Here is a 12,029-nt window from a genome sequence, read left to right as displayed (position 1 = left end):
GCTTCAACTGTCAATGCACTGACAGACGTCTACACTAACAATGGGTCGGCTCGACGGCAAGGTAGCAATTGTGACAGGTCTGCCGCCTATACAGCTCATGAACATCAGACCCTGACAACTATACAGGCGGTGGTGCTGGGTTTGGAGCTGAAATATCCCGGCGTTTCGCTGCCGAAGGAGCCCGTGTGCTTGTCTGCGACATCAACCCCGATGGAGGCCAGAAGGTTGCTGCCGAGAATGCGTCGAGCATGACTTTTCACCAAACCGACGTCACCAAAGCCGCCGACTGGAAAGCTGCTGTTGACGCAGCAGTGGAAAAGTACGGCCATGTCGACATTCTGGTCAACAACGCGGGCACCACCTACAAGAATAAGCCAACCGTCGACGTCACTGAAGAAGAGTGGGAGAAGGTCTTCAATGTCAACGTCAAGAGCATCTTCCTGGGCAGCAACGCCTTCGTGCCATCCGTCATCGACCGCGGCCAGGGCGGCGTCATGATCAACATCGCCTCCGTCGGTGCCACCCGTCCGCGTCCAGGTCTCGTTTGGTACAATGCCTCCAAGGGAGCCGTCTGGAACGCCACCAAGGGCCTCGCCGCCGAGTACGGCTCCCACGGCATTCGAGTGAATTCAGTATGCCCGCTGTTGAGTGGCACCGCCCTGTTCGAGAGCTTCGCCGGCGTCCCTCCCACGCCCGAAAATATGCAGAAATTCCTGTTCAACGTGCCCATGGGGCGACTATGCGAGCCTCAGGATGTGGCAGCGGCTTGCACCTTCCTCGCAAGTGACGACGCCAAGTTCGTTACCGGGTGAGTCGTAGACGATTGAAAGTCGGGAGAAAGCTGACATGCCTAGGATCAACATGGAAGTGGATGGTGGAAGATGTATCTAATCATTCACCTGGAAATTGGTCATCATATTTTCACTATCCATGAGGGGGTATCAGACCTGTAGGCAGTTGACAATTATACATTCTCGTCCAGGCGGTAGCTTCAACTACCTGTGACATGAAACGTGGTACCCCTCTGAGTATGCTCGCTTGGGTTCTTGGACAACAGCGCTGACTTTGAATCACCTGCGTTTGTAACCATGGCTCGGCAATTTCTTTACGATGTAGGCAGTTGACTATCCGGATTGTTCAAGAAATGTAAAGCTCAGAATCACACAGGTAAATACCCTAGCGTAATTAGCAATTAAAGGTTGATATTCCCGCTCGCGGCACAGACAGCCACAGTCCCGCTTCGGAACAGATCAGCATCGTCGGAAATTGTGGCGGTGCCTGCAAGGAGGGAAGACTCGAACACGCAGCACCAGGCGGTCGTACAGAAGTGACGGCTGATGTCAGCCAAAGAAATGTTGGTGCCTGAAGTATGACGATACAGTGGTGGCGCAATGGGCGCTTGTTGGTTCGCCCGGCCATTGCGCGGCGCGCTGGATGCGGCGCTTTGGATGCAGCGTGCTGTACGTAGTAGACGATGGTCGGCGCTTTGGAGAAGGCGCGAAGAGGGAGATATACAGCAGGGTGTCGCAGCCGAAGGCTAGCGTGGCTTCTTCTTCCATCGCTCTTGCCATGGGTGGAGCTGTCGTGCGGACGTGAATGCACAATAATTGTTAATGTCACATTTACATCCGGACGACTGCCCACATCCGTTGTTCCTCATACCGCGGACATCCGGCGGCCTCGTACTCGCGTTGCAATGGGCTGGTGGCTTGGGCGGGGACCAGCAGGTTTTTCCCTGGGCTTCCGCGCGCCGCAGCGCTAGGCCGATCCTCATTCTGCCCCGCGATACGTCAGCCCCCCAGGCCTCCTGTGAACGCGCGCCCGACACCTAGCCCGACGGTCGACAGACAGACACCACTCTGCGACCTCTGCCACGCAATTCCAGGCAGCGGCCAAACTCATACAATACCCACCCCCCGCAGCGCCCGCACTCTTCCCTCACCTCACCTCCTGCTCGAATTCTCACCATGAACGTCATCAAGCTGCAGAGGAAGTATCCTCAGTTCGACCAGTCCGAGATCTTCGGCCTCACCGACGCCTTCCGCAAGCTCGACGTCGACGACAAGGGCTACCTCGAAGAGGCCGCCGTGATCAAGGCCACTCAGGCCTCGGAGCGCCAGCCGTACGATGTCGTCAGACAGGCCCTGAAGGAGGTCGAGCTGGACAGCTCGCGGCGCGTCGAGCTCGAGGACTACGTCGACGTGAGTGCGCCCCCGCTCGCGCCCATGCCACCACCCGACTGACCGACACCACAGCTCATTGCCAAACTGCGCCAATCATCCCCCGCCCAGCAGCGCATGCAGACGGGCCCCACGCGCCCACGAGGCCTCAGCGGCGCCCAGGCCCCGCAATCGCCCGTCTACGGCCACAAGTCGCAGGGCAGCCACGGCGGCGGCAGGATACAGGTCCAGGGCTCGTCCGCCAACGTCACCCACACCATCAACGAGGATGAGCGCGTCGCCTTCACCAGCCACATCAATGCCGTGCTCGCCGGCGATCCCGACATTGGCAACCGCCTGCCCTTCCCCACCGACACGTTCGAGATGTTCGACCAGTGCAGGGACGGCCTGCTGCTGGCCAAGCTGATCAACGACAGCGTGCCCGACACCATTGACGAGCGTGTCCTCAACCGCCCGGGCAAGAAGATTTCCAAGCTCAATGCTTTCCACATGACCGAGAACAACAACATTGTCATCGAGTCGGCCAAGGGTATCGGATGCTCCGTCGTCAACATCGGCAGCCAGGACATCGCCGAGGTCCGCGAGCACCTGATCCTCGGTCTGATCTGGCAGATCATTCGCCGCGGTCTGCTGGGCAAGATCGACATCAAGCTCCACCCCGAGCTGTACAGACTGCTGGAGGAGGACGAGACCCTGGAGCAGTTCCTGCGCCTGCCTCCGGAGCAGATTCTGCTCCGCTGGTTCAACTACCACTTGAAGAACGCAAAGTGGCACCGCACGTGAGTCGCCCGCCTGCCGCCCTTGGAATTTGACTGACCCCCGCAGCGTGTCCAACTTCTCCACCGACGTCAAGGACGGCGAGAACTACACCGTTTTGCTGAACCAGCTGAAGCCCGACATTTGCTCTCGCGCTCCTCTGCAGACCCCCGATCTCCTCCAGCGTGCCGAACAGGTCCTCGACAACGCCGACAAGCTCGACTGCCGCAAGTTCCTGACGCCCTCGTCCCTCGTCGCCGGAAACCCCAAGCTAAACCTGGCCTTCGTCGCCAACCTCTTCAATACGCACCCCGGCCTCGATGCCATCACCGAGGAGGAGAAGGCCGAGATTGAGGACTTTGATGCCGAGGGCGAGCGCGAAGCCCGCGTCTTCACCCTCTGGCTCAACTCGCTCGACGTCCAGCCGAGCGTCCAGAGCTTCTTCGACGATCTCCGCGACGGCCGCATCATCCTGCAGGCCTACGACAAGGTCATCCCTGGAAGTGTCAACTGGCGCCACGTCAACAAGCTGCCTCCCAGCGGCGGCGAGATGATGCGTTTCAAGGCCGTCGAGAACACCAACTACGCCGTGGAGCTCGGCAAGCACGTCGGATTCAGCTTGGTTGGAATCCAGGGTGCCGACATCACCGACGGCCAGCGTACTCTCACTCTGGGTTTGGTGTGGCAGCTGATGCGCAGGGACATTGTCAACACCATTGGCACTCTGGCACAGCGCTTGGGCAAGCGTGAGATTACGGATTCAGACATGGTCAAGTGGGCCAACGACATGTCCCGCGCCGGAGGCAAGACCAGCTCCATCCGCTCCTTCAAGGATTCGTCGCTGTCCAACGCCGTCTTCCTACTCGACGTTCTCAACGGAATGAAGAGTTCTTACGTCGACTACGACCTCGTCGCTCCTGGCCGCACCGAGGACGAGGCCTACGCCAACGCCAAGCTGGCCATCAGTATCGCGCGTAAGATGGGCGCCACCATTTGGCTCGTTCCCGAGGATATTTGCTCCGTGCGCAGCCGTCTCATTACGACTTTCATCGGTAGCTTGATGGCGACGCACGAGAAGATGCATTGAGCGGTTTTTCAACGGAGTACCCCCCAAAGTTTTATGATTGCGGATTGTTCTTGACGCGGTTTGAAGCAAGCCATGGCTTGTGAATGACGAAAAGAGACGAAGATTATTTTCCTTTGCTGTTCTAAGCTGCATTTTCCATTTTCAGTAGTACAGAGCGAAGACTCAAAATGAATATGAATTGGAAAATCGATACCCAGTAAACCAGCGTATGTTGAGCGATTTGGTTTTACCATTCTTAGTAAGGATGCTTGTGAGTGCAGTGAAATCTTAGTGATAGCAAACGAGCTATAACTACTAAGAGCTTTGCTAAGCGTATCATGACTGATCCAATGTCATCTAACGATAGGTATGACCATTTTCCTCTTGTACACACCGGAAGTGAGATCATGAGCGAGAAGGAGGAGGGGATTAAGAGGCTTTAATACGACATTTAGTAATAAATGCTGAACCCCGCGAACTCCACCTCGTCGAGCTCAAAGAGAATCTCTGGACCAATGGGAGCGGGGGATAAAATGGTGAGCTTGAGGGCTTAGGTGATGGACGTCAGGAAGTTGAAGGTTCGTCGAGGAGAAGGACATCAACCGTGAGGCAGGCATCCCATGAGCGAGAGAGAGTCTTAAAAGCGACGAATAAAAGTATTTGGCTTCTACAACTTAATAGCGGATGAACATATCTAGTCCTTTCGTTATGAAGTCCGCGATTTTCTCGGCTCATACCAGCGATACGTTTGTGCAGTTTCTTTTAGTTTCATTGTAGGTGGGAAAGAGCCATCTTTTTCAGAGAAAGACGACGATAAAAGACCACGGAGACCATCCACTATGTCACTGCCTTACCAAGCAGACCACGCTATTCCACTTATTAAGTAAGCTCACGTCTTGAATTGACCTTCAGGAGCTTCCCAAGATACAGGGTAAGCAGCTGAGTGGGCCGAGCCCATTACGAATCAGTTTCCGCTGTTACACGAGAATAACGCGGACAGTATTACTAAGGAATTGATTCAATCGTTGCTTTTAACAGGATTCAACCCTTCTGCTTAGCTCGGCCAACTGGCGAAAAGTGACAAGCACGCTAGACGAACATGTACCCAAGACGAACTAGAGGAAGTTGTAAACCGGAGACTAGAACCTGTCTATACTTTATATATCGTCCTCCTGTCAGAGGTAGTAGAAGTAATTGTTAGGGAATATGCGTAGAGTTAATATTTATCCACGTCCAGACGATAATTCATATTGCTTGTAGATGCCGAGGGTCCTCCATAAAGAGAGCTGGAAGGGAATTATTTATTCCGTAGTCTGCCATGGTAAAGAGGCATAATTTATGTTTGTATCTAGCCGAACGGTTTCCTCGGTGTGTTCCCTCTTTACGCTTAGTTCTCATCGATATATTTTCCACTTGCTGGCAGTAGCTGGCCCAGCAGTCGGTGCAAAACATGGACATAAAAGTAAATACAACTCGAATTATAGCTAACAGTTTTAAGTAAGACCAGGGCCTTGTACAGTGCATATAGGAAAAAAATCAATATAATGTTGACAAGGAATCATTGCGTATAAGATCTTATTTTTTTCTATAGTGCTAAGTGTAGCACATGGAAATTTTACCAACGTTCCTACCCCGCTTTTTCTATAACTTTATTCTTGTACTGAGTCTAATTCTATATGCGTATAAGGGTATTCCAGCATCGCTTCTAAATTTTAATGTTCTACTAGTTTTTTATCATGTCTTTGTGCCAGCTATTTTTAGGCTCTAGTACAAGCCCTGAAATTTATAGGCGCATTCTAATATAGTATGCAATTGAAATTCTACCTCTAGTATAATCTATATTTCTACGCTGTAACTGAGGCTCTTTAAGATTCCGGCTCTTCTTCTTAAGCTTAATTCCTGGGGCTGAGTAGCTACTAAACTACTTACGAATTTACGGACTATAAGCTTCTTACTCTAACTCGATGTCTGCAAAGAAGCCTGCTGGTGAGTATAGGTACACAGTTCCCCCAAGTTCGTCGTGTTTTTTTGTAGGCTTCTCTTCAGATACACGGTTGTTGTATAATTCAGACAAAGGCCCATCTGCAGTCAACATTTAGTTGCTTTATATGGACAACTAGTTGACTGGCTCTCCATCAACCTGAGAGAGACACTCGAGTAACATCGAGTAGATCAGCAACTTCCGTTGTGGTCTAGGGGCTAGGATTTGCCGCTCTCAGCTGCAGAGCACTCCTCGCATCAAGCGCCGGCAAGGCCCGGGTTCGATTCCCGGCGACGGAAAGGAAGTTCATTCTCATCTTTTTGCTTTTGTTTTGTGTCTATGGATGTCGTGGTGGGTGGTGGGTGGTGGGTGGTGGAGTTTCGTGATAGCCGGCCCAGCGGAGAACGCGAGCAACACCAACCACCATCTTTTTTTTCTGGCATTTGGAAAGGCAGAATGAGATGACCGAGGCCGAAGCAATATGCTTAACAGCGAGGCCGAGCGAAGCCTTATTTATGCAAGCTCCCACAAGTTGTGCACACGGCATAACGAAAAGACCGAAGATCAGATATGCTAGCGTTGAGCCGACGACCGAACGCCCGAGCAGCGCCGGCATCGGCGATCCGCCGGGGAAAAGCGATTGATAATTGGTGGTCATCAACGGCCCTCTGGTTGGCTCGTTCGGCCTCTCTACTGGGTTCTCCCTTGATAAGGAGTCGAGCGGGTCCTCAAGGTTTATCGCGACGACAGCTGAAAAACCAGCAGAGAGGGGGGTGGGCAAAGGCAGAGGGACAGCAAGCAACACACATCAGGACTCAACGCTCTCCAGCACGGAGATAAAGGCTGAATAAGCACAAGCGCTGTTTTTTTCTTGCAGCGCTAGTGTGGTTCGGACAACACATGCGTGGAGGCGCGTGCGCGTGCGAGAGAGGGAGGGAAGAAGTGAAAAAATTGAAGCAAGGCGTGCGGTTCCGGGACCCCCACCCTGCGCGCTGGGGAAGAGCTGTTTTCGGGTAGCGGGATCAGATATCCCACACTTCATGCCCGCCTTCCCCTCAAATCATATCAGATGGAAGATCCGCCCCCGGCACGTTAGACACTTCCGCTGGGCCAAAGTAGATAGTGAAAATGTGGCGTGACCATACCATCATGGTGTCAATCGTTTTCGCAGCTGAGCCCAGGCCCCCCCGGTTTGCTGCTTGTTTAAATAGTCCGTCAACGGCCTGCCGACCAGATGCTGATGGTTCCTCCCCTCGGTTCCCGCATCCCTTCGCCCAACGGCTGACCGCTTAACATGGCTCCTGGTGTTCTGGATCCAATCACATACGCACTCGGACCGCAAAACGGACTTTCAAAGAGAATATTTTCACTTTCTTCGTTGCTCGAATACAGTAACTACCAGGACTATCAATCATCGACCGGCTGCGCCTGTTTACACGGAAAAAAAAAACCCCCCACCGAAAACCCAAAGGAGAATCATGCTATGTAGTACATGATGCGGACTGAAAGAGGAAAGTATGTAAAAGGGTGGTGGGGAAGGAAAGAGCGTCCGTCATCTCGTTTCATTCTAGTGATGAAAAGAGAGCGCTCAAACTGCCGCCTTCAGGTAGGTGATATACACCTCTCTTCGTTTTCGGATACTTCTCCATGAAGTATTAACGAAAGTGCCATCGTCGAGATGGGAAACTTTCAAATCAAGCGCTTTTCTCGCATGTCCGGTTTTTTCACTTTCTTTTTTTTTTTCTTTGTTTGTCGTCATCAGTTCTTCCATCGTCCTTCCCTTACGCGGCAGCCGCCGTGTTGGGCGTCTCCGTGATGGTCTCAACCTCGACTTTGGGCAGCGAAGCGCCAGTGCCACCAAGATCCGTCACCCGTGCCTTGGGGTTCTTGGTGTAATAATTCGAGATAGCGCTCTTGATCGCATCCTCAGCCAACATAGAGCAATGAACTACAGCAAGAGAAGCCATGTTAGACGTATATCCATCAAGAAAAAAGCACGGGAAGAAAAAAAGGGGGGGGGGGGGGGGGGGGGGGGGGGGGGGGGGGGTGAACAACTCACGCTTCACGGGTGGCAGGCACAGCTCCTTGGCGATCTCGGTGTTCTTGATGCGAGCGGCCTGCTCGAGCGTCATGCCGCGCACCAGCTCCGTCAGGTAGCTGGAGCTGGCGATGGCGGAGCCGCAGCCGAACGTCTTGAACTTGACGTCGCTGATGGTGTTGTTGTTGGGGTCGACGCGGATCTGCAGCTTCATCACGTCGCCACACGCCGGCGCGCCAACCAGACCGGTGCCCACATCCGTGTCGGCCTTGCTCATCGATCCGACATTGCGAGGACGGTTGTAGTGGTCGAGCAGTGCTGCGGATGTTAGCTTGCGGGCTTGGGTGGATAACGGGGGCAGTGACGGGTGGTGGGGGGAGCGAGCGAACAACGGGGCGCACAGCGACTGTAGCCCTCACCGACGCGTGGAAGCGGCGCATGCAACGGGCAGCGAGTGGAGAGACTTATCTTTCTCGTGGTAGCTCCGCCTGGCGTTGACGGCGACGGCGGGAGTTGCTCTCCGCAGCGGCGATGCGATCTGGGGCCTGGCGGCGGAGGTGAGGAGCTTGCTGGCCTGGGCCGGCGCAGTGGCAACAGCTCTTCTGAACATGGTTGAGAGGGGTGTGAGGTGTGAGAGGATGGTTTAGGTCGAAGTGTGTCGCAGCGCAAGCGCGTGTGGTGATGGGAGGTCAATGGGAGCGTGCGGAGGGCTGCGTTGCAAGTGCAGATTCGAGGCGAAGATAGAGGTGCACGTCTTTGATTATTTGAGAATGACGCCCGGCGGCCGCTCGGCTCGCGGAGAAAGGCGGCCACTGCGGTCTCGGCCAGCGGGATTAAGTCATATCTCGGCTGTGGCGACTTATGCACGTGCACAACCACGACCCTCCCCCGCTGCACACCCAACCAATCGCCAAATCGGGTCCCATCCATTGCCCATGACGTCCCCGATCGGCGCACCTATCACGGCTGCATACCTCACGTATGCTTCTGCGGTGATGGAACTTTTAATTCTACTCCAATTTCAACCTCTGAATGCTGCACGTAACAATGCCGCCCTACGTCTTTGCCGCCCACTTTCCACCCGACCGTAACCATCATGCGCCGTATCTCATGCAATCATCAACCTTTTCCCCCGCCCTCACACGCGCCTGAAAAAGTAAACATACGCAAACTTCTTCATCTCGTCAATGTCGCCCGCCTTGGCCACCTTTTCATCGTTGAACAGCACCCAGGACGCCCCATCCTCGCCCGGGATCTGCTTCCGGATGAACGCAACGTAATGCCTGTAACACGTCAGTCCTGATCAACCAATCGCGCAATCGCCACCGATGACTTACCCTGCGTGGATCGAGCTGCCCTTGTGGCAGACAATCGACTGCAGCTGGAACTTCGCAGGCAGCTCGCCCGAGCCAGGCTCCGCCTTCTCCTTCGGGGCCGAGGCCTCGGCACCCTCATCCTCGCCGAAGTCGCCCGTTGCTTCGGGATGGTTGAAGAGCCAGTCGACTGCACGCTCCATATCTCCGCCCGTCTCCTTGAGCGCTTGACGTGCCTGTGGAGCCGCGAAGCCCATGGCGCCTAGCGACTCTATCTTTTCCGGGTCGATCGCTCCCGCTCCCGCTCCGCCATCGCCTCCGACGCTCAGCTCCACTGGCGTGTCGATATCCGGGTCCTCCATGTGCGCGAAGAGCCAGTTAGACGCGGCCTCAGGGTCGGCGTTGCCTGTCGCGTGCAGCGCCTTCTCGCAGCGTACCCGAGGGAAGCCCATCGCCTCGAGCATTCCCAAAGCAGCCTCGTTGGGGACGAACTTGTTCGGAGCGCCGGCGTCCGCATCTTCCGGTAGCAGCTCTTCGCCCTCCCGGAGACCATGCGACTTGTAGGCGTCGAAGGGGATCGCTTCGTCCCCAATGACCACCGGCACATCCAACTTCGTCGGGACCCAGTTGACGAGCTCGAAGCGGCGCGCGTTGACCGCGAGCACAGAAGGGAACGTCTTGAACAAACTTTGCTTCGTGAACCCATCCTTGCTGCCGCACGCGGCGCAAGTGAGCTCGACGACCTCGGAGGCGGTGAAGATGTCCAGACACTCCTTGAGGGTAACCGGCTCGAATTCTTCCTTCTCGACCTCCTTCCCCTTCGCGTCCACGGCTTCCATCTTGTCGTCCTTGGGGATCCTCCTGATGGGGACCGGGATGGAGATGTTCTCCATCTCGTCCGTCCTGTAGCGCACCTTTTTGCAGCTCAAACACTGCAGCTTCTGTTCCATGACAAAGCGGAAGGCGTCCACGGGGTCTTTGAGAGGCGCAGGGTGGGGTGTGCGGGTGACCAATTTCAGGAGATGCAGCAGAAGCTCAAACGAGTCCTGCTGCCTCATGGTAGAGAACTCGGGGTGGCCCCGGCCGATGAGGTGCTTGAGCATGGCAGGCGCGAGACCCTTCTGGTGGGGCACTTCAGGAGTGTCCTCCGACGCGACGACGTCGCTGTCGGGCTTCGAGTAACGGCCAGAGATGAGACCGTCTGCGATTTTGCGCAGCTGGGTCTCCAGGTCCTGGGCGGGATCGCTCGCCGGGGGAGGCGTGTCCTTGGGATGGTAGTAGCGTTCTTGGAACTCGGGCATGGAGAACAGAGCCTGCAGGACACTCGCGAGGTAGCAGCTGTTTCCGAGATTCTTCAGCCCCGTGAAGCCAGGGCCGAAGATGGGCTTCAGTTCCTTGCCGTCTTCCGTGGTCATGGAAAACTCCCACCGGAGATTCTGCTCAATCTGCATCTCGGTCAAGCTCTTCTCCGTCTTCTGCCGATCTGCAATGTTGATGCCCCAGTGCGACAGGTGAGCAGGCAGCTCAGGGTCGACGCGCTCCTCGTTGCAAGAGTAGCAGTAAATGTCCGCGGTGCCGTCGGCCGTCAGCGAGCCCAGCTTGACCGCCACCGGGTGGCCGGTGGCATCGCTGTGTGCCAACCCGTGCGAGTTTCCCCCCACGCCACCGTACTGTGCGCGTCCGCAACCGAGGTTGCCGCAGGTCAGACACAGCCAAAGGTTCTCCTTGAGGTCGCACATGGAGCAATGACCCAGGTCTTGCGACTCGATCTTCTTCGCAGGCTGTTGCTCCAAGCAGAGAGTGTGCTCGCAAGGAATCATCTCCTGCTCCCAAGCTTTAACTTCCTCCTGGCGCGCGAAGGTGTTGGCCTTGAGCACAGCGTCGACCACGCCAGACAGCTTACCGGCGGTCTTGTCGACGTCTACGCCGCACTCGAAACACCTGACCTGTGTAGTGGTATCGTAGCGGTCCTCTTCGGTTTCGGCGGCGATGGCGAGCTTCGTCATCTTCTGGGGCGGCTCGTCCCTCTTGACCTTTTTGCGGGTGCGGCGAATGTTGAGCACGAGAGGGTGCTTGCGGGACTCGTAGTGCAGGCGGGAATGGTTGCGATCGCTCGTGCAGCCGCCGTTGAAGCAGTAGAGGCAGACATCGAGGCCGGAGGGGTCATCCTGGTAGACACAGGTCAGGCAGAAGCTCGCATCGGGGGAGCCGTGGCGACTGCGAACTCACAATGGAGTCGAAGCACTGGGTGCAGTCCTCGCGGTAGACGGACTGGCTGGGTGCCGGAGCACGCAGCTCTGCGACGGTCAGTTTGGCGCTGGTATTTCGTGGCGCGGAGCTTACCCGGAGCGTTTACGTGCAGGCAAGCCATGTTGTTCACAGCTCGAGGCAGGGATGGAGCTGTCGTGAGCTTGGGAGTGTGAGGATGAGGCGTACGACTGCGGGACAGTGGTGCCTGCCGAAATCGCGGGCCGGCGTTTGCGGGGCGGCGACAGCAGCCTAAGGGAAGCTTCGCCGGCCTATGACCTCACGCCGTCCGGCCATCGCAAAGACACCACCCTCCGTCGAGCTTGCCCGCAACACCCATTCGCTTTGCAACCAGCGTTCCTTGGGGATTTACCACGTCTAAAAGAACGCCCTCCCGCATGACACGTGCCGTCGACCACCGTAGCGGTGCAGCGTAGTCTTTCGCAGC

The 12,029-nt window shown here is 55.9% G+C and overlaps 4 protein-coding genes across 4 annotated transcripts; 2 read left to right on the top strand and 2 right to left on the bottom strand.

Moving 5' to 3' along the window:
- Positions 1–40: 40 nt before the first annotated feature.
- Positions 41–891, top strand: LTHEOB_12087 (Short-chain dehydrogenase/reductase SDR; the record flags this gene model as incomplete). The annotated part of the gene is made up of 3 exons (XM_035508915.1): positions 41–77; positions 127–808; positions 855–891. 3 exons carry the CDS (start codon positions 41–43, stop codon positions 889–891), a joined length of 756 nt encoding a protein of 251 aa, XP_035365348.1.
- A 1,076-nt stretch (positions 892–1,967) lies between these two features.
- Positions 1,968–4,023, top strand: LTHEOB_12086 (Actin-bundling protein sac6; the record flags this gene model as incomplete). The annotated part of the gene is made up of 3 exons (XM_035508914.1): positions 1,968–2,201; positions 2,256–2,959; positions 3,006–4,023. 3 exons carry the CDS (start codon positions 1,968–1,970, stop codon positions 4,021–4,023), a joined length of 1,956 nt encoding a protein of 651 aa, XP_035365347.1.
- A 3,741-nt stretch (positions 4,024–7,764) lies between these two features.
- Positions 7,765–8,631, bottom strand: LTHEOB_12085 (Iron sulfur cluster assembly protein 1; the record flags this gene model as incomplete). Its single annotated transcript, XM_035508913.1, has 3 exons — positions 7,765–7,931; positions 8,043–8,339; positions 8,445–8,631. 3 exons carry the CDS (start codon positions 8,629–8,631, stop codon positions 7,765–7,767), a joined length of 651 nt encoding a protein of 216 aa, XP_035365346.1.
- Positions 8,632–9,159: 528 nt separating this feature from the next.
- On the bottom strand, positions 9,160–11,705 carry LTHEOB_12084 (Ubiquitin carboxyl-terminal hydrolase 14 protein; the record flags this gene model as incomplete). The annotated part of the gene is made up of 4 exons (XM_035508912.1): positions 9,160–9,304; positions 9,359–11,502; positions 11,564–11,631; positions 11,678–11,705. The coding sequence occupies 4 exons, from the start codon at positions 11,703–11,705 to the stop codon at positions 9,160–9,162; spliced, it is 2,385 nt and encodes a 794-aa protein (XP_035365345.1).
- Between the last annotated feature and the right edge of the window lie 324 nt (positions 11,706–12,029).

The sequence above is a fragment of the Lasiodiplodia theobromae genome (assembly GCF_012971845.1).
Source record: "Lasiodiplodia theobromae strain AM2As chromosome Unknown scaffold_57, whole genome shotgun sequence".
NCBI classification, from domain to species: Eukaryota; Fungi; Ascomycota; class Dothideomycetes; order Botryosphaeriales; family Botryosphaeriaceae; genus Lasiodiplodia; species Lasiodiplodia theobromae.
Note: the sequence above shows the minus strand (reverse complement) of the source record. Positions and strands in the feature narration are given on the sequence as shown.